Source organism: Hetaerina americana, unplaced genomic scaffold, assembly GCF_022747635.1.
Source record: "Hetaerina americana unplaced genomic scaffold, ioHetAmer1.1.p SCAF_2, whole genome shotgun sequence".
Taxonomy (NCBI): Eukaryota; Metazoa; Arthropoda; class Insecta; order Odonata; family Calopterygidae; genus Hetaerina; species Hetaerina americana.
In genome coordinates, this window is record NW_027286763.1 from 31,096,807 (window position 1) to 31,119,377 (window position 22,571).

Genomic DNA, 22,571 nt, shown 5'->3' on the forward strand with positions numbered 1-22,571 from the left:
GCTGCCGCAGGAATGATACCACCGCCGAAGACGAGGCCTCTGCCCTGCGAGTCGAACTCCAGGAACAGGAGGTCTCATGGGCAATGATGATAATATTCTTTCGAGAAGAGGCGAAGTAGGGCGTCGAGGGGGAGTATGTGAAACGAGGAGGAAGTGGGATAGAGGGAGGATTGGTGAGCCTGGAAAGAGGAGGGTGGGGAGGGAGGAGGCGCTACCAAAATGGCGATGACTTGAAGGTCGACGGGGCCAAAAATACGTAAGGCGTCTCCTTGAGCGGTTGAATCCATGCCGCCGAGAGAAAGCTCATTTGAGGCGATCGAGGATTATTCCTATTCATACCATCAAATATTTTTCAATCTCTGCTATTACCAGGTAAGTTTTCAAGGTTTTACAATTTTCCCTTTTTTAGGGAGAGTCCGTGACCAGAGATGCAGACACTTCTGACATCACTGCAGCATCAGAGTGAGAGGCACGGAATGAATTCAAATCACAAGAAAACGCAAGTAAGGAGATTTTCACGAAAGAAGAAGGTCAAGTTCACCCTAGGAGATTATAACTAAGAGCAACCTTCACACAGAATGAAAGTATGTTTGAAGAAAATGGGCATATGTAGGGATAAAATTTGTATTATCGAAAGAAGAGTTGATGAAAGGGAGAATTGATTCAGAAATATTAAATAAAACATAAGAGGAAACTTATGGAAACTTTGATGTGGAAGGCAGTGTTGCACTGTTCCGAAACATGTTCGTTGGTCAAGAATATAAGCTTAGTTTCGAGGCTTCCGAGGCGTGAGTGTGAAGAATGGTAATTAACATAAAAGGGAAGAAAAGAAAAGCTGACGTCGTTGCGGACGACAGAAAACTGAAGGAATGATCAGATGAAGTCGTGAAAACGGACGAAAGAGATGCTAGGTGACGAAACGTTCAAGATTAGGAAAATTTAGGTTAATGGTAAAAGGAAGAAAAAAGTTGGCATCTTAAAGAGATATGACTTGAAATAGAAAATAAAGTATGTTCACAGCTGTGCCAGACGCTAAGTTCAACAGAAAATCGCAATAGTCAATACAATACAGTACAATAATTTTAAGTCCATTAAAAATTTTTCTCTGATCGACTCTCTATGATTAATAAAAATAATAGCAATCTCTCACAATACGCAGGTAGGAAAACTCATCCTCGTTAATCATTATAGCACAATGTTAATCACGGACCAAGTCTGATTAGTTGCATTAGCACCTACAGCCTGTATATCATTAATATTCCTTCATATACTATGCTATTGGTTTTTATAACTATATTTCCCTTTCTACCGACGTTCTTCAAACGCATCATCCGCCACCATATCTGCATTACTTTCTATCCGATGGACCACACCTTACTCAACGCTTTCAATTCGTCTAGTACATACATATCATAATGGCTTCAGTACAAGTTGAATACTCTCTCACAAGCTCATATCCTTTTCGTGAATTTTCACAGTGACTTAGGGTTAATTAATATTACTCTCAGTAGTACATCGTTTGAAGTCGGTTTTGTATGGACACAAGATGAACATATCTTGGCTTAGTCAAAAACAAACTGGCACTGCGCTTAGTTGCTCTTCAATCCTGCATTTAGTTTTAATATTTATGAGATATCCACTTGAAATTGTGTAGCTTTCATTCTATTCTTCCGAGGCCGGTTCCCGGCTTGACTATCTGAGGGATCTTCCTCACCACAGTCTTAAGCGGGGAGGGAGAGGTCAGTAAAAAATTAAACGTAACAGTTTTTTTGATCGAGCTTATTCGGTTACAAGTGCTTGATAATCAATCAAAATATTTTGGATCTTAATATATGAAATATTAAATTGCAGAACACGCCTCTGGGGGGGATAGGTTTTCGGTCCTGCAGAAATCTTTGCTGATCTCCCTAAAGAACATCGGACTTCTTCACCGTTCGGATTTCTCGAAGTCTTCGCACTTTTAAAGTCTCGCATTAGAAAAACCCAATAGTATTTAATTCTCTGTCCTTGTTATATTATATTCTAAACATCTCAATCCAATCTCTTGCGTCCTTTCTTCACTGCAATGTCTCAAAGCATTTCAACCATGAATAAATGTTATTTCTGAATGATCGCATTGACCTCAGACACCTCATATAATACTTGTACTAATCAAATAAATAATTAAAATATTTCCTTTTAAATTGATCATAGACTCTCACTGTACCTGTCAACATTTTCCTCGTCCCTCTGGACGCTGCCTTTTCCTGAGAAATTCCATTCCCAAGTACGCACATGTGTAATGCGCCTATTCCACGTATTAATAACACTTCCATCAATCGCACTGGCACAAATTCATCCCTGCAAACTTCATACTTCTCGGATCGTCCTAATAAACTTCCATTAACTTCGATTGAATTGATTTTAATTTTCATTCAAAATATTTTCTCCCTAAATGGAGGAGAGCACATCCAAAAAGCCAGAGAAAGTGGTTGGCAGAAATATTGAAAGGTAATGTAATGTTAAAGGACATGATGGAAGGGAAAATATAAATAAGGTAGAAAAAGAAAGAGAAATGTTTTGTAAACAATATAAAGGTGGGAATATATTAAGAAATAAATACACATGATAGGGCAAACCAAGAGAAATTCTCACTATGCGTAGGATTAATAGTCGTTAGGGCCTTCCGAAACCTACCTTAACTGGGTAGAATACCTTGAACAGCGAACGCAAATTCTCTAGACCAAAAAAATACACCATTTTGAATTAAAAATATCGGTTTGCTCAAATAAAGCAGGTGTGAAGTAATGTTAATTTTTTCCTGTCAATTTTTCCTTCCCCACCTTCCCTATCCCGACTCAGTTTGGCAATTAGTTTGGTGCAAAGGGAGCGAGTTCTTACTTGCGACATTCGAATTACAAAGCCTGCATTTCTTACCCAAATCTCGTAGGCCTGGTACTTTCGTGGTGAAAGACACAATGGAGGAATCGATCTTTGTTACGATAAGCTGTATTTCACAGTGGAGCGAAAGTTTTCATTCGTCAGTGACAGAACATTTTATTATTTGCCATTTAAAAAATACATTGAAGACTATTTGCGGTTTGAGATTACAAGGAATATGCACGTGAAATACATTCGAGATTAGAAATGATATTTTCAAGTGGTTTAAAACAGAATAGTAATAGTAATTTGGGGGAGGCGACCGACAGCTGAGGTCATTTTCGCCACAGGGGATGGACAGGAAAGGATGAAGGGTGGAGGGAAACCCGGCGTTGGCATTAGCCTACTCTTTACGAAAGGCGCCAAGGGGTCCGCGGCTTAACGTCCCATTTGACGGACGGTGTACTCACTCAAAGTGCTCTCCACAGAGCATCTAAAGTAGGAATCGAGATACCTCTGAAAAATATTCTACACCGCCGGGATTTGAACCCGAGCCCTCTGGGTAGGAAGCCAATACGATAGCCACCGCTCCAATCTCGATCCTCCTTTAAAATAGATTCCTTTCATGGAAGCAAATGACTACACCTAAAGTTATCCACCCTTCGTTCAAAATCATATAGATTTTAACTAGATATCGCCGCATATATATTAAGGGTATAATAGTACTAAATATTGGTGTACTGCAATAAAAAATATGACTTTATCATAAAAATAATCATATAATCACAGTCGATTAATGGAAGAACAGGATTGAGAAAGCAAACTCGATAGATTATGGAAAGGTCCTGGTGAGCGTTGGAGATGATTGGACTGTTGACAGCTGTTCGTGCTAGAACTGACTGTCTAACTTGCTTCAAAGGCGCTTTGTAGTTTGGGATACATTTTTAGGATATGGGGAACCAATTTCTTTCACTATGGAGGCATTTGAAAATTAAAGGTAAAATTAAATACCTCTAAATTAGAGCTGTGTTACCTCCTGTCTTCCTGCCTTCACCACATAAAGGAACACGAAAATTATATTGAATTTTAATTGCCGAAGATTTGGCACTGGCATACGGCATCTGGTGAATTAATTGGATACGGGGAATAATACGAGGGTCATCCGGAAAGTAGTACCCGTTCGTGCCGCATGAAGTGCTGACGACGCGAGTAGCCGCTGGACGAGGTCAGATAGCTTCAGTGGCTTGTCTGCCTTCTCTGAGCCAAGTTGCGTGACGCTAGCATTGCCTGTGTTGTTTCTGTGATTGTTTACAATGTTTAAAAAAATTGAGAACGCCGCCAGTTGTGAAGTGAGGGCAGTGATTAAATTCCTCAATGCAAGAAACGTTCGCCCATGTGATATTCATCGCCAATTAAAGGAGGTGTATGGAGACAATGTAATGGACGAGTCGTCTGTTCGGCGGTGGTGTCGCAACTTCAACATGGGGAGGGGGAACACACACGACGATGAGCGTTCGGGGAGACCGTCTGTCATTACAGACCAACTGGTGAGCTCAGTTGACGAATTCGTGAGGAACGATCGGCGCGTCACAATTGATGACATCTGTGAGCATTTTCCCAATGTTTCTCGAACAATTGTTCATGAAATTGTTAAACACCATCTGCATTATGCAAAAATTTGTGCAAGATGGGTCCCTCGCGTATCTCAATGAGCTTGCGGCGAAGGACTATGCAGCAGGAATACAGAAACTTGTCACACGTTATGACAAATGCCTTAATTTGCTTGGAGATTATGTTGAGAAGTAGTTTAAAGTATCCTCTTTCAAATAAAATTTTTTATGTTTGTTAATATTTACTTTTGTGTCTTTATTTCACGAACGGGTACTACTTTCCGGATGACCCTCGTATATTGTAGTGGGACATAGTAAAGACACTTAAGTACAAATAAGCAAATCATGTGAGGAATAGGATATAAAAATACAAAAGTAAACAGGCAGTGTGCATGTAAAATGAGTCAAAATCATAATCATTAATAAATTGTGTCTAACCTTTGCTCTTTTTTATCAAAACTGGAAAAATCCTTAACTATGTTTTATATGCAAAAGAACGCAATAAAATAGAAACTGGTTAAATCTGAACCGTCAAATTATAGCCTCTAAAATTAATTTGCTTTAATACAAGGACATACAAGTAGAATCGATTACTATCTCGCAAGAATCGAATTTTGCATGAAAATATTGATGTACTGTTCCGCAAAACGGATGTATTGCAAAAATGAATGATCATGTCATTCATTCTGAAAGGAAGAACACGACAACGCTATTTTTTCACTTTTTCCACAATAAAAAGTTATCATATAAGCTCGGGCCAATAAAAATAATGCTTTATCTACTATCGCTTACGTCTGTGTACTTTCTAAAAGATAAATCGCAAATGCGACTTTCATACTTATGGTTTTATTCATAATTACTTCCGGATCATATGCACCGATGCATTTTCCGTTTTCAACCACTTAGTCAAATTAATACAATCTGAGAGATAAAAGAGACTTAATGTTATGGATGGATAAAACAGTAGGATGAACTTAATTTTAACCTCTGATCAATAGGAACACTTTCCTCTAATTATCAAAAAGGTAAGCCGGTAAAATGTTTCAAAAGTTATGAGAGCGATATTTCTGTTTATCTTACGTCACATGAAATAAAGTCATGGCCTGAATGAGTTCTTGCATTGTTTTTTTCTTCTTATTTCATCATAATTTGTTCAAGTGATACAATCCTGGAACAGCATCTACTTGAATGCCTTGGAGAAAGTCATTTCAACGGAAAATGTCTATTTGGGGAATTCGAAAATTTTCATGAAACGAGGCAAGTGATTTCATGGACTTCGGAAGATTTCCAAAATAACCAATCAGTTTTTCCTTTCTTTCTGACCACCGAGTGGTTAAAGTGAGAAAAATCAACATGATGCCCGCTGGCGAAGAAAATTTTTCATCAATTTTCCTCTGAGAATAATCGCTCCAAGGTTAATATAATGATTGGGATCGTACTCAGCGACACTGGTGGGATTCTCATGCCCTGCGATATTATAAGAATGTATTTATAGCTAAACATCACCGCAATAAATAAATGAACTGTACATTTACAAGTACATATGTGTGTTGTTCTTATTTGTTTACTTATTTGACGAAATATTATATTCCTACCCTTGGTACAACCATCACCATCTCGATTGGTTACGAGAACAGTGTCCTAGAGTACTCGTAACCCAAAATTTCAAGCTATCAACTTCGGCGAGTTGTTCCTGTAAGATAAAGGGCACGCCGTTTATCGGCAAATCAATGCGTCCACTTTCATGGGCATCGACCACACGCCCGAGCACTCGCCTGCCGAGAGCGGGCATCGCCCAACCGCTGGGGTTCCCCGCGGAAAGTTATTCCCCGGGCACTCCCCACCCTTGTGCCGATTATTAAAAATAAAAAAAGAACGGGCGACGGCCTACGTCATGCGAAACACCCAATGCCACTCCTACCGCCAACGCATCGGTTCTTTGAACTTCTTCAGCCCATGCGGAGAAGAGTGGGGGTGAAGAGGAAGGGGTAAGTGATGGGGAGGGGTAGGAATAGAGGGAGCGGAGAGTTATAAGGAGGGTGGGGTGGATAGTGGTGAAAGGAAAAGGACAGGATGTGGGGACAGCGCGTGGTCCGAAGATAAGCCCATCTCGGTCTCTTGGAGCCCTAAACAGAGGCAAGACATTAACTACTGTGAAAACATTAATTCTTTGCGGGACAAACCAAATAGTTACTAAACTCAGTTTAAGACGTTTTGGGCACTTGAAGTTTCATTGAGAAAGGTGACTTGAAAATAAGCTTAAGAGATCGTCAGCGATGACCAAAATTGTTACAAATAAAACATACTTGGGCAAAGAATCATTTGCCAAATAGACCCCACCACATGGCCACATAGGCCCCGCGCAGTGGCCTAGCGAACGCTTATATTCCAAATGAAACAGCTGAATACAAACTTCACGTGCCCATTGCAACATGGAATATTTATTTATTTTGCATTAGTCCGAAAACAGAATTTCGACCTTTACATCGGACTTTGAACATTTACATGACAATTTGACAATTTCATACACCTAATAATATAAGAATATACCTGACTTTGCAACAGAAAATATCTTAAGAAATTCGTTCGCACCTTTCTGTTGAAAAGGGGCGAAATACCATAAAATGCTAATTTGAATGAGCCTCACGCAGGTATGCGTACAAAGCCCAAATTCACAATTTGATGGATCATGTGTGTGGACCATCGAAATAAAATGATCCCAGGATTACGTCGAACAATGCCGAAATGGCTGGAAATGTACACTTGAGGACTGACTAGTCTGTGATGATCCTTACAGGCTGCATACTTCAACATTCCATTTCTGTTCGATTGGTTACTAGTGCTATCTAAGAGACTACTATTCTCCGTATTAATTTGTTTATCTACGACTATTCTTCTATTAATATATATGATCAGGCTCTTCACTTGAATTAATCATACATTTACGCCCAATCGCCTTGCTACTTGATTACCTACACTCAGAAAAACCTTAATCCTCCACCAGTTCTCTTCACAACTCAGGAGTGTGTTAATGACGAACCCAAGGCATCTGAATACCGCTGAATTTGAAGAAATTGATTATTCTTTCATCATATGACTTCATACACGGAGGTAGATTATCAGCCTGTGTTTGCAGAGAAAGCCATGTCTTGAGAATAGTATGCACCATTACGCCCGAGGAATCGCAATTGCGACAGACCACATTTCCTTCAATTTCCAAACATGAATTTTTAACTGCATCATCAAAAGACCACCACAATTTTTTCCTCGATTATGAACGAAGTAAAATGCTTTTTTTAACCATCCTCTACGTTCCGCTCACATATCTATTGAAACCTGGATGTTATTTTTATGCGCAGGTGAGTAACTTTCGCCGAGCAAGATCTTCGTTGTACTCAATAACAATTTGACCCTAATGTTACGACTGCATTGTCCCTCATTATGCCAAAACAAGTTCCTCTTCTACTCCTTTTTTATCTCAATCGCTCCTCGTGGTTTCCTTATGAAAATGTTTGATAGCGGGCAATCTCTAGAGACCCTGCTTTCTCTGAGTGCTCTGGATTTATCACCATTCTTTCTGAGTAAGAGAAGTCTTTTAAATACATTTGTAAAAATACAGCCTGGATAACAGATATTTTACATTTAGATATACTTACAACTAACCTGTAACTCATCTAGCACCTATAACATTGGCGCCGGTATTTTTCTGCTCACTCGCATTAACAGTCAATTCCAATGTTTTTAACCTCATGCTTTGCAACAAAACGTATCGGTTTTCCTTGAATAAACTGCACAAAACCATACTTCCCAAAATAGACGACTATACATTCATAAGCCAATATTTTCTACAGACTTAAAATGAGCAATCAAACAAGATTTTCCACGATCGATACGTGGACGAAGCATTCCCGAGTTATCATTCAAATCTAATGGATTTTTGTATACCCAGTGGAAATCAGTAAGAAAAAACCTGTCTCATAACGCGGGTTTTGATACATTGCCATTCCTAAGATCCTCAGCAGAATCTGATAATGCCTTTTGGTGGGAACGTTTCTGTATCCCCGGCAGAATTGAAATTTCAAAGGAAATTTTAATATAGTCTCTCATTATCTGTGGTTCTGGGAGGGCTTTAAAGAGGGCATTTATTGTATATTTACCACAAAGTCGATAACTTCATCATCTAAAGAGACGAAATGTTGAGTCGGGCGGCGGTCGCGCTTGGAAGCGTGATTTAGATAAGGGAATATTACTTCAGTCTTCGTTAGTTGTGAGTAGGCCACGTGGCCTTTGCTCTGCGAGTTTCTGGGCACGCTCATGGGTTACATTTCACCTATCTTTTCATTGTATGGTCATTCAGACGAGATTCCGAGGAGAGTATCACCTCTGGTGCCCAAAATTAAAAATTACGAAACCAGAAGAAAATTTAGAATTCAAGAAATTTAAATAATTCCTCATTCTAAATAAGACATTAAAAGTTTTTTCAAGCGAAATTAAAAAAAAAGATTAGGGCATATTTTAGTGGAAATCGTGAACCATTGAACTCAAACACATTAAACCATGAACAATTTTTTGAAATTTAATTGATTGACGTGAAATTTTAAATTATATTATTTATAGTAAAATAACTAATATGATAACTATTAGTAGTTGCGGCGCCTATCATGCCCTTCCGGTTAAATCGTAGAAAAATTATATTTTTGCAGAAATAAACATTTTCGAAAGCTTTATATTCCAGGAATTCGTCTAATATATTCGTTAATTTTTTTTTAAATTTGGGGAAAATTTTTCTTTTATTATAATCGCTCGTCCACCTCACCGTTTTGACGCGATATTAAATTAGATCCTCAAGACAGAGCCAAACGGAGTGTGAAATGAAACTAACCCGAGCTTCATGACTAATGACGTCCCATCATTAATACAGTGGACCAATACCAAATTTTATTATACAGATTAGCACATTGAGCCCGTAGTCCCTTTTTAAGTCGATGCAATGTGGCCACACAAAGCTGAAGTGTGACAGCTAAGGGAGAGACTTGTCCAAGAAAAGGCGACCTCCACTCATTAGTGCATTCTGTTTTCAATTTTGTAAAAAAATACAGAAAATACAAGTTATTATTCACAATGAAAAGTAAAACTATTGACTTGGACAATGATGGTGCAAAAAAGTTGCATCGGCCGGGAATCGAACCCGGGCCGCCCGCGTGGCAGGCGAGCATTCTACCACTGAACCACCGATGCCCATGTTAGAATGGGAAAATAATGTAATAATATTAATAAGTTAATCTTGCAATTTTACATTGACCTTATTTTTATGTCATTTTTTTATATTACTTTCCCAAAAGGGTGGAGAAATGGGCGAACGGATTCATCCAAGGTAACAGAGAATACTTATCGCACTCTCTTCGCAAAATGTCATTACAAGCTAACTTGGGTCGCCCAGAACATAGGTTCTTCTTTATCTCACATATGACATCGCCTTACAGCACGAAGAGATAACGTTCAAAGAAGCGAAATTGTTCATTGAATCTTTTGTTCAACTTCAAATAACCGTTTGCACTACAATAACAAGTCAAAAATCTCCCACAATACAGATCTCGTGAAATACGATCTTCACAAAAATTAATATTTATTATTAAATCAATTTTTAATATCGTTCACTAGAGTACCCAGAATAGCACACAATTCTAACGTAATCGGTTCAAATCAAGAAGATTATAATCTATAATTCTCGTTGGTTTAAATCTTGCTTGCGCTTGTGAAGTCGTCTCTTCTTGTAGCGCCAAATTTATCTTGAGCACGTTCGCGGCATAGGAGAAAAACGAATTCATTAGATAGAGCGATAGATATTTGTAGAAGGAGAACTATTTTCAGAATAAGATTCATTTCAAGGATATTTTAAAGCAAATTACTAATTGCTGGATATTGATATGGACACATAATTTGGAACAAGTACTAATCCGGGTAAAGGTTTATCGGGAATAGTCTTGTTACTACTCAACGGCCTGAGAACAAGTTGTCCATCAATATTCCCGCCATGTAAGATCTAACACAGTGGAAAGCTTTTCCCATATTATCCAATGGAAAAGAACCACTTCAGATAGTAATGGTTTTTCCACAGTTTGTCCAGCATGCTGGAATCCTAATATATTGAAATAGACAAATGTATTAATGAGTGAGATAAAGATTTGCCCGCCCTTTTCACAAAGGAATGTATGCATTTGTAAATAGGGTATAAAATTAGTTAACTTGTAGTCTACATTGTTTAGGTAGGTTTTGAGTGAACGCATACTGAACACGCCTAGATTTCTTAGCTTCCTTTAATATGCCACAACCTGACTCCCAGGTTCACAAAAATTGTTCTATGTCATTTACGTGAATTTTTCCGAGTTATGTGCCTGCAAGCGGTTCATATTTGTAGCTCAAGAGATATATGTCACTGAGAACTCCTACTATAGTAATGATATCGGAATTGAAACGATCTGTTTAGAATCCGTCAGCAAGGAGGTTTTTTGTATTAGATATTTGTTTATTAGCAGAGGCTATGGGCATATTGACAGATCGCGTTTGTTACATATTGACAGAAGAATAGGACATGCATAAGGTATCCGCGTGTTGGGTGCCGAGTTTTCTCACTTTGCGGCAAAAACGTGTTCGAATGTTCGCAAGTATCCTCGACCAGGTGTTCACAAAATATTAAGAACTGCCAAGTAAAAGGCCAACTGGAAAACTAAGGTTTTCTGTCCAATGCAAATATTGCTACGCAATTGCAGGCTATATGTTTAAAAAGACATTAATGGTGACCAAAATAAGGGGACGGCTCCAAATATCAAAGCCATCGCTCAAAAAATAGGGGAAGGATAAGTAATCAAAGCTGTCAGCAAAATGCTTGGTTGAATGCTTCAAAATAATCTTAATGACTGCCATAAATAGGGCTGGAAATCATAAATAGTAACAGCTAAAATTGATGCCAGCAACTACAAGTTACAGTAAGCTGTCAAAAAAAGGAGGTAGCATTTAAATCCAAGACTTGCTATATAGATTACTGCAAGATTGTATTCCAGTAAGTATCTAATAAGTAATTATGCCACAGAAAACATGCCACGTACGAAATTGGCATAGCAAATTATATCCACGAATAGTAAAACCATTTTATATTTTAAATTCAAGTTTTAAACCAATATTAGTTTTCACTAAAGTTCATTACCAAAACCAAAATATAAACAATAATTTACTGCACAATTAAACAATATCCATTAACTTCAATCAATTTAACTATTAAACAAATGTATGATTAAAATAAGGTAGCTATAATATATTAATAACAACAAATACACTGAATGAATAAAAATTCAAAATAGTTGTAATTTCAAGAGACCAGTACAATGAGCTGATTACTCACATAGTTATCAGAAAAAAACTAATGTCACACTAAAATCTTACTGGGCAGAAGCCATTTAAATTTCCACTGGCAGGTCAGAGACATTTTAAATATTGTCTAAGGGTTAGGCTTGTTATATAAGGTGGCCCGGATCCCAAGAGATAAATAATCATAATTTAGAACTTTAAAGTGTTTATTTGGATATGTGCGATAACGATTTGAAAGCATTTGTTAATTAGTATGCCCTTATTACATAAAAACATAGTAATCAATCTGATGGTTGGTTTTGTAAGTGAATGTAGAGTTCGCCAAGTACTATTTATTTATCCAATGCCCTTATGATGTATCTCTCACAAATGTCATCATCTACACTAAGATAAACATCAAATATATGACAGGGACATTTCAGCATATTTCTTGAAGACAATTGCATTAAATGATATAATAGTCTCAAAATAATCTCAGATAAATCTTGAACTACAACTTTGTGAGGTAAATAACATTTGTCAGTGCCTTACTCTAATATACCTAAAAAATGCTTAGCTTTGTGGATGAGTATTAATTATTTGAACATTATACAAGAATAATTAAATTCTAAGAATCCTATAGCCTCATAATTATTTATGGGCATGAAAAAATATTTTCCATTGATTCATGTGTGAGTGAATATATATATATATTTAGAATATAGAGACACAAAGAAAGGACACTCACAATTTGTTATTTTACGTTTCGACAGCACGGCTGTCGTCTTCAGAATCTTTCTGAAGAATCTATTCTGAAGACGACAGCCGTGCTGTCGAAACGTAAAATCTACATCTGTGTTTTTATATATTTGTGTGTCGCCGATGAGCGTTCCATTTCGAAGATATTTTATATATATATATATATATATATATATATATATATATATATATATATATATATATATATATATATATATATATATACATATATATATATATATATACAATTAGTAATATGTTATATTATTCAAGCAATTGTATCCTAAACCTCAATTTTGGTACAGACTGCTTCTTGCTAATTTTAGAATGTAAAATTCACCTCAATAATTCTCATGACTTTGCGTCTCCGTCAGTAAGTGAATATTTTACAGGCTGGTTTTGCTTGCTTTATATAGGCTTCGCTTATTGCTTATATAACTATTGAAAGGTTTTTCAAAATTAAATATAGTTTATTAAGCCAAAAGTTTTAACAAATATGTATTCGATTTACATAAACTAAATAAAAAATGTAAATACTTTCACTTGCCTATAATTGTCATTACTCATCTACGATTTTACCAGCTGTTATCGTATAATTTGGGCTATAAGTATTAATTGTTGAGAGATTATTCATTTTACTTACTATAGATATTCTTGACGCTAAGTAGCGGTGCCGTGACATCAGAAAAAATATTTACTTGCTTAATAAGGATTTATTACATGCCGCCATTTTCATCATGCAGCATGTCAACTATTCCTTGAAAATTAAAATAATTATGAAAAGCATGATTATGCAATTCTCCGTAAATTTATTCTAAGTTGGAGTTGTATATTTCGCTCTCTCTGATAGATATCTTCTGAAAATATTTGTAGGAAGCTTGCCTTTCCGCCAGTGCACGAATCACAACGAATTTGAATTTCGCTCTAGCAACGTCGATATATTGATTCCCCCCATAAGATAACTTGTACACAACAACTTGCGTTATCTATTTAAAATTTGCGAGATTAAATGTTCTACTAAAATTCAAATTCCAAAAATTAACTTAAAAAAGTTATGCAAAAGAACATCATAATTTCTCTCTCATAAGGCTATGTATTAATCAATTTCTCTTTATTTGTAGATATTCTTCCAAGCTATCAACTTCCCCCACCGCCGCGGCGCTGTGATCGATAAAGTGTAGTCGGTGAAAGCTGCGTTTAATTTGTCTCGTCTGGTGTTTTGAGTGCCCCACAGTAATTTCATCTGCGAATAGTGCGTCAAATCTGGCGTTGCACTGGATAATGACATGGGCTGCGCAAGTTAGCAGACGTTCATGAACGAAATCATTATGGTGACCGTTTGATGATAAGTAGTCGGAAATCTGGACCCATGCCAGACAGTTCAATTCATGTCATCAAATAGCATTCTGGCTATAATCACAATGCATCATGTTGTTTATCAAACACCATAAGCTGACAGGCCCATCGAATCCTTCGCATTGATTCTACTTACGTCCTGCCCTGGATCCTCTGCGGAGGCAATATGATTGCCTATGTTGTGAGGGGTTAATCGCCCTGTATGCATTTAGTGAAACGTGAAGTAACTTCTTTAAGCAGCATATATTTCCGTTGCGAACTAAAAGTGTTCCACTGACGCATTTGGGTAGGCGTGGCTTAAATGCACGTGAAACCTCACAAGGAATCAACACGACTCCTAATGTAATTAATAATGAAGAGCTAGTGAAAAGTATGGACTGCTAGTTCCAGTCCAACTCTTTTGCTTGAATGTCATGCATTAACTGACGAGCTGCAAAAGTGTTATTGGCTGACAGAGACATGGCGGGGAAAAGTACACCGATGTTATTGGTGACGGCCAATGTTGGCTCGATTTTTGAAGATGTAAGTTGCAATCAAGATATTTAACCTGTGTATGCAACTTTGAAATTTCTCGCGAATTTTTAAAAAATGAGTCGGCATGACTTAATTTACTATTCGTAACCCCGTTAAAATATATTGATCAGAATTAGCTCCGGAACAGAGCGAACACTGAATTTTCGCTGTATACAATTGTTATTGTAAAAATAATTTTAGTTATTTTTATTTATTAGCTTACTACGAAGATAAATGAACGATTTGATCTCTCAAATAGGATTCGACCCTTTTAATTTCTGTAAATATAAAAAATAGTCCCGCGATTTTATTTCGGAAATTACTACAACTCGAAAATGTATTTAGAAATTAATCAGGCGGACTTGATTAAATTGATATTGTGCGACTTATTTCAGAGATTGCAAAATTGTTGTACAAATTAGGTGCTTGCTTAATTAAATAATAAGAATATAGCCAGCACTTTCGAATATAACCGGTCCAATGAACTATTTTTCCGTCAGTGGGTAATTTTGTAAATTAATTTGTCTATTGTGTGAACTAAAAAACAATGAATTATTCTGAATATTTTGCGATATATTTTTAAAAATTTAAGATTCCGTTTAGTATTCTTAATTGTCATGTGGCTATTAAAATAATCTTTATTGTAAGGGTCAGAATTTTCTGTGTGTAATTTTAGTGAGGGACGGAGTGTTCTAAAGTTTTTTTAATCTTCAAATTCCTTGTGCATTATTTCGACAACATTTTTTGGCCACTCATTGAGTTATCATTCGTGAAAGCATGTCGCAGCATAAGATAAAAAAAATAGTTTTAGTTGACTGTGGTACTCTTATTTTGTGCAGTGTACATAACCAATCGTTTAATATATTTTCTCTTTTTAGCCAACCGTCATGTTGAAAGTATGGACCAAAGAGTTTTTAGGGGTGAGTATCTCTTTCCAGTTGTTGTCTACATAATCTTTCATGGAACTTACAAGGTTACTAATAAGTTTTCATTCAATAAACTAGACTGTGGCAAGATTGGATCCTAAGTTTGTTGCCTTACACTGCCAGGAAGTTGGAGGAAAAAATTATGAACGCAGTATGAAACACGTAGAGCATTTTGTGAGGTATTAAGCCTTGAATCCTCTTACCTTACTTTAAGCTAAGGTTTATCTCAGTAATAAAAGTGGTTATCTTGGTTACAGGCTGTTGATGACAAGTGAGGAATTAAGATTATTTGATAAAGTACGGGTATATCTCGATGAAGATTTCTCATCAGTTGAGAAATTTACTGTGAGTTTTACGCCACTTAATTAAATGCACTCAGGCATATATATTATATTATCCCTTGTTTACCATATCTTATTCCTTTATAGGCATTGGGAAATTTCTATTTTATTCACGAGTCTGTGAGTGATGCACTAATCTGGGACTTCAAAGGTAAAAATATTATTAGAGGTTTTTTTTTATGATTGCACAATATATATATATAGGTTTGTTTTCATTGTATGTCTGTATTTATTTATTCACTCATTTGGAGCAGATTATTGCCTTCATTGTGCCATAAGGTGAGCTGTGTTTTATTGTGTCATTCTATAAATATTGTAGTATCTAGAGAACATTTTATTTTGATTTTACTGCATGTTTTTGTTTGTACATTGGTTCTAGTGCTCCGCAATTAGTGTTAGCCTTCCAACTATAAACTTGGATGTTTAGAAGAAAATTCATTTTCAGTTCCAATGTTCTGTTGTTCCCTCTTATTCTTGGGTGAAGTATTCTTGACCTACCGTGGAGAATAATGACCCATATTTTTAAGTCACGTAAATTTTTACCGACATGGCGATGTATAATTTATAAATATGCCAAAATAATAATCATGGTCACCATAAATAATATTAAAAGTAGTGCATTAGACTTTATTATCCTTGTGTCTTCTCTCTCTAATTAACTCAATGTGCAATCATTTTATTTAAACATCAAAGAAGGATGTTAAATCATGGACAAATGGTACAGGGACCCTATTGTAAACATCATCAATGATGCCCTGAGCCTTTGTTCATGCCATTGCTTTATAAATAATCTAAGGGGGCATGGTAGTCCAGTTAGTAGAGTGCTGGGCTGACCATGTACAATTTCAGGTGATGTCTCTGGACACCCTCAGCTTCACCCTAGCTGTGATTTTTTTGCATATCGACTAGATCTCCCTGGGAAGTAACATGTAAAAATCACTAGCATTTGGCATATAATACTTAGCACAAGCTTAGTATTAGATAAGCTCTACCCTTGCCTTTCAAACCAGCCTTGGTGTTGTTTACTGTGGATTTTTATTAATAGTCTAGAGGTGGATCCAAAATTCTTTTCGAAGTTTGTTGAAATCAAATACCTTCTTCCATAAGGGCACTTTATATCGTGCATATGTCCTCCTGTACCTTCTGGTGCAACTTGAGAAAGGGCTAATGCGACTAAAGTCACTCCCTGGTGATAATACTTTCTTTTGTACAAAATGGCTAATTTACATTGATAGACTCTGACCAATGACCTTGATAAGGCTCTATTTTAGTGTGTGTTCAATTTTTAAGCATCTCAATGTTCTAACACTTTCAATATTGATGTCCATGTCACTGAAGGCTCTGTCACTGATGCTCCTTAAACATAGGATAACTGTTCATTTGATGAAAATAAAATAGAGAAGATCTTTCATTTCCTCTTTCATCATACCTCATGTTGCATATGATCCTCATTATTCTCAACAGCAATATTTCCAATCTCTTGCATATTTTTTGAACATTTTCTGACATGCATGAAATATCTTTGTATTAACTTAGTCATGCAAACATAAACATCATGGTTTATTTGAAGTTACGTCTGTTAAATATTATTTTGGGCTAGCATAGTAATAGATATGCTGTTGAGAAGGTGATTAGCAGGAACTGCTGTGAAATTAAATTGAAGAAGAGTGCATTGATTGAGGTTATAAAAGTCAGGTTTTCAACATTACATGGAGTTTTAATTAGAAAAAAATGATCAGCTTCTTATTTATGACTTAGCTAGTTGCCTTAGTTTGTTTTCTGCCTATTTTGTTAAAAGTGCATTAAGTTTTGTTTAGAAAGGTTTATGTTTTTATTTTAAAGCTCCTTGAGTGTGAGCCATGCAATTTATTGTTTTTAGTTCCCAGTAATATTGTACATTGTATAACAGAGTAATATAACCCTTGACTTATGATTACAGATTAGGTGGATGAAGGGACTATCTAGTCCCAATGTCATCCAAATGAGGACGGTTATTTTTATGATTATTCATGAGCATCTTCTTTATTAGATCTAAGAATAAAAATTGATAAAACAAATTTCAAAGGAAGTTAGTACCCTTTGATGAAAGTATATTATTAGTCTTATCAGAGCATAAGAAATGAGTTCCAGGAAATATGGCAAATAAGGTATATTAGGTTATCCAATCTTTAGGAAATAATTTGTTTCTTCAGTGTGATCCAATTCCTGCAAATAGGGTTTTTAATTGAAAAACAGAATTGGCAACAAAGCTGCTGATAAAAATGATTTTCAAAATAATAAACTATATAGGAAAGTTACTAGTCATATTGTTTAGGTAGAAGCTAGATCCAGTAGATTTCTTCCTGCGTGAGTCAAAGTAGTTAAATGTAGAAAATTGAATTCTAATTTTAGAATCATGTGTTGATATTCATATCTCCAGAAAAATTGTGACCATCAATTGACATCAGTCCTTGGCTAAGTTTGATGAAGCTCTCTGATCTCCTGACAGCTCATCTCTTTGTGTGTTCATATTTTCCTGCCTTCTAATTTTCACCATTTTGTATACTACCGCCAGAACTGGGATTCTTCCTCCTTGTTAATACTTTACAATAATTTCCAAAATTTAACAGAAAATGAAATTGAATGAGTGTTTTTTACATCTGATTACCTAATGAGTTGTTGATTTATTTTTACAATTATCTATATTATTTGAACATGATTTAAGTAAGTATTATATGCTATATATTAGCCACTATTGTAAAATTATTAATAGATAAATCGATGTACTTCCAATACATACTCCCATAAACCTACAGAATTTGACTACTGAAATTGGGAACTTTAGGTAGCCTAGATTGTAGTACTAGAGCTATTGTAGTACTGAGACTACCTTCAAATTGCTATGTGGTGGGTTTCTTAGATCCATTTTATTTCATTGTCACTTTTCAATATTTTTGGGAACGAAAGCATTATTATTGGAAAAATCTCCGTGAATTTATTACAGCTAAAATAATTATGTTATCCAGAAAAAACTAAAGCTTGCTTCTCAGATTTCTCTGCTGGGCAATGGGCCAGCCTGATAAAAACAAGTAATAATTCCTATGTTAAGCATGGCTATTGCATTAACTTGGGTAATCAACCTTCTGTGAAACGTAATTATGATTAAGGGTATATTTGCATATCAATGATATGAGCCACCAGAAGTTGAAGGAAGTGTAGGTAGTTAAAAAGAAACTAGTCATCAATTCCATTGCAAACTCAAAAATAATATACATATTATTGATTTTTGATTTCCATGTATTTTTTATTTAAAGGCTCATAATTAAAAATAAACTTAACATTTTCGTATTTAGGAAAAATCTTTGGTAATCTTTGGAAAAATAGAGATCACACACTTAAATTTCTGCCTTGTAAACCCTTAGTGTTTTAAATTTGAAAAATAAAAATTGAGTGTAACTTACAAGGTTTTTACTTTTCAAATTTCATCATTAATTTCCATAATGTTGAGTTGAATACAATGAAATTCCCATGATACTTTTTTTATATATATTCCCCAAACCGTATGTCTGTAATAATGTCTTAACATTTTTATAACTATTATGCTTGAAAAGTGATATTGTTGATAAATAATAATGTTAATGATTCGGGGAACCAAAAGATATATGTGCATTATGATACCACCCCACAGCACAGTTGCGTTGATTCAAAAGAGTTGTGGCAACACTTGTGCATAACAAAGCACTTCATTGAAGAAATTTTCTTCAGGATATTTTGCTCAAAGTAATAGTTGGCTCAAGAATAATTTTTACTCCTCAGAAAATCCATTCATTTTTTTTCAGCTGACACAAAACACCATTTTTGGCTGTAATTCTCGATCTAATAATCTCTCAATTTCAGATGCTTTTAAAACTTAACCGAAAGTTCCATTGATATTTTCTATTAGGGCATTATCAAGAATATATGTTGGTAAAATAGTTTAGGAAATTGTTTTGCCTATCACATGGTGAATAAATAATGTAAGATCACTGGTTTAATAAAATACTCTATTTATAAGAGCTATATATTTGTCTAGGTATGAGTTTATATTTTTTATAATCTTAAATAAGTAACAATATACCAAAGTTTTTATATAAGCAGCATTAAAATATTAGAATGAAATTCTGCTAACATTGAAATTTTTAGACTGGTCCCCCACATTTTTTGTTAACCAGTTTCCATTGAAAACAATGGATATTGTTGCAATTTGCTGTCGATTGAAAGTTGAATAAGTCTCAGGAATTATGATAATGTCTACCTTTTAATGGGAAACTAAGCTGATTTGCAGGAAAAATATCTCCAACTGGCTAGCATTAGGCAATTATGACACCCTTTGTAAGAAATCTAGGCCACTCTCTTTTGACTTTCTCTAGAGACCAAAGTGATCACCACATGTAGCCAGAGCAATTTTTACCTAATTTTGCAATGCAAAGTCATCAAAAATCCCATCAGTTACTGTACAGTAAATTTAGCCCATAAGGTTTTAATTGTATGCATTCCCTCCAAGTGAAGATTTATTTCAATTTATTTTCAAATGCTGTCATTTGAAGGACAGGGTTTGATTGTTAAGCATGCTAATCCTGTAAAATATAATCAGATTTGTATATATTATAAGTGATATACTTATAATCTTATCATTTTTATGAGTTTTTCAATTTGTTCTAACTTGTGAATCCACAAATTTCACAATATGTAAATATTATTAACCTTACACTTTTGACATCGGTTGTGTTAATGCCCTTGAGCAACGTAGTGTTGCTTCATTTTTTCAAGGTAGTCTTCCAATTAAAAGTAGGTCTTTGATGGTCCCTCCTGGCTCTGTTCTTTACATATCATAAGAACTTCTTGTTTGCGCGGCATTATTTCTTTCTTCATTTCTTTGTAACTTCTGTCTGCCTTCATGCTGTCTATAAAGCCTAGTCATATCCTCTCTCTACCCTGATTACCCAACTTTCTCCCTTCTATCATGGCCTTCAACATCCTTCTGCCCTTAAATATTTCCTTCACCAAATTTACCTGCCTTTTTTGGAGTTTCCCCAAAACTTCCCCTCTTTGCCCACCCTATTTAAATCCTCAGCATTTGTACTTCCTCCATAAAACTTATCTTCTCAACTCACTGCTACTCCAATATCTCAAAAGCCACCAATCTATGCTCATCCTCTTTTGTTAAAGACAATATTTCACATCTCTAAGGTGCTACACTCCATATTAAAGTATTTACCCATCCTCTCTTCACATCTTTGTGTACCTGGCATCAATGCTCTTCTTGTAAATGCTTCTTTGCTGATGCGATTCTTCTCCTAATTTCCCCTTGTAATATGCCAATTTTCTTCTAATATATTGCCTAATATTGAAATTTAAATATATAATTATGCATTTCAATTTTAGTTACAAAAACTGCTCTACCAAGTCTAATTTCTTTCCTCCTACTCTTATATTTCTTTCCTACTGCTCCAGAATCTCATTACTTCAATTGTCTTGTGGTTTAACTTCATTCTATACAGCTCAACTGTTTCTGAAAGCACACCAGAATTCCAATCCCTTGGCTGTCTGACTCACTGTTGCTTGATCATCTGAAACCTCTTAATGAAAGATAGCAAGGAGTCCACAACTTAACATGTCACCCATTGGATGCCATAGTTCACTTGAAGTTCTCTTCACTTAGAAACTGAAATAGGAATTTGGGAAGCCACTGAAACAATCTGAATTTAAACATGAGCCTTCAGGGTAGGAAGCCAGTGCACTAGCCATCACACAACCTGATCTCCTAGTAGTTTTATTCACATTAATGATTTAATGTGACAATCTCTGAATAAATTTTACAATGGTCAAATTGTTACAAGGCACAATTTGACATTTACTTGGGAATAACAAATTTGGTAGTAAAGAATTTATTCCATTTCAAGGAATGAAGAAGCCCCCTCACACCATAAGTCAATGGTCATACTCTTTAAGCCTTACATTTATTTTAATTAAACTCTTAACTGCCTATGATTTTTTCCAATTAATTTGATTGAATTCATCATCACAAATTTCTTTTCAGACTAAATTTTGAAAATTTTTTTTAGGAAAATTTTGGCCTGGTTCATTATCATTATTTCATTCACCTTTAATGTATAGTTTTAATGCCCAGCACATGACAAAGTATTATTTTATTGATTAAAATCTTCCACTTACTAAGGAAGTGAAAATGGCCTAATTTTAGCTAGCTTACATTGGAAATATGGCATATTTCATTCTTTTAAGCAGATTTTCTCGCACTAGAAGTTTCATTTCTATTTATCATAATACAAGAAAATAATGTCAATGTGCATGCAATATTGTGTTGCTGTTTACCTAAATGTTGATAAGTATCTTTAAATTTTCAGACTCAACCTTCGTTCCTGTAATGGAAAAGGAGTTTCATTCTGGAAACATTGAAGATGTTCCCACCAAAGAAAAGTCCAAGTTTCCTCAGGAGTTTTTTCCTGAGGTAAGAAAGCATGAGCGATCTTCTAATTTTAAATACTATATAACAATAAACTGAGGTGAGAAACTAATTGGAGAAAAGCATAGTGGAGGACACAGTGAGAGGGTTTTGAGAATTTGCAGAAAAAGGGAAATGGGTGCACTGTACAGAAAAGTGCACTGTTCAAAAATAAGAAGGAAAGATTCATGTGCACTATCAAAGGTTTGGTAGGAAAATTATACATTGACCCAGGAAACATGCCAGCAAGTTTAGGCATAGAAAAAGAATATGATTCAGATGAGAATGGCTTAGGTCCAGGTTTATTGGTTGGGTATGGTTATGACAGGAGGATGATACATATTGTTGAATGCCTTTGCTTAAGGCATCTTGGGATGGTGTG

General features: G+C 35.5%; 1 protein-coding gene and 1 non-coding gene across 2 annotated transcripts in view; one reads left to right on the forward strand and one right to left on the reverse strand.

Moving 5' to 3' along the window:
• Positions 1 to 9,636: 9,636 nt before the first annotated feature.
• On the reverse strand, positions 9,637 to 9,707 carry TRNAG-GCC (transfer RNA glycine (anticodon GCC)). Its single transcript has one exon. It is a non-coding gene; the product is annotated as a tRNA-Gly (tRNA).
• A 4,055-nt stretch (positions 9,708 to 13,762) lies between these two features.
• Positions 13,763 to 22,571, forward strand: part of 5PtaseI (inositol polyphosphate-5-phosphatase A) — a 46,622-nt gene continuing 37,813 nt past the window's right edge. Inside the window, exons 1-6 of the mRNA XM_071585660.1 lie at positions 13,763 to 14,450; positions 15,320 to 15,361; positions 15,446 to 15,546; positions 15,625 to 15,712; positions 15,796 to 15,859; positions 22,092 to 22,195. Coding sequence (XP_071441761.1) covers positions 14,388 to 14,450; positions 15,320 to 15,361; positions 15,446 to 15,546; positions 15,625 to 15,712; positions 15,796 to 15,859; positions 22,092 to 22,195 — 462 coding nt within the window. The 5' untranslated portion in view covers positions 13,763 to 14,387. The remainder of the gene's footprint in view (positions 14,451 to 15,319; positions 15,362 to 15,445; positions 15,547 to 15,624; positions 15,713 to 15,795; positions 15,860 to 22,091; positions 22,196 to 22,571) is intronic.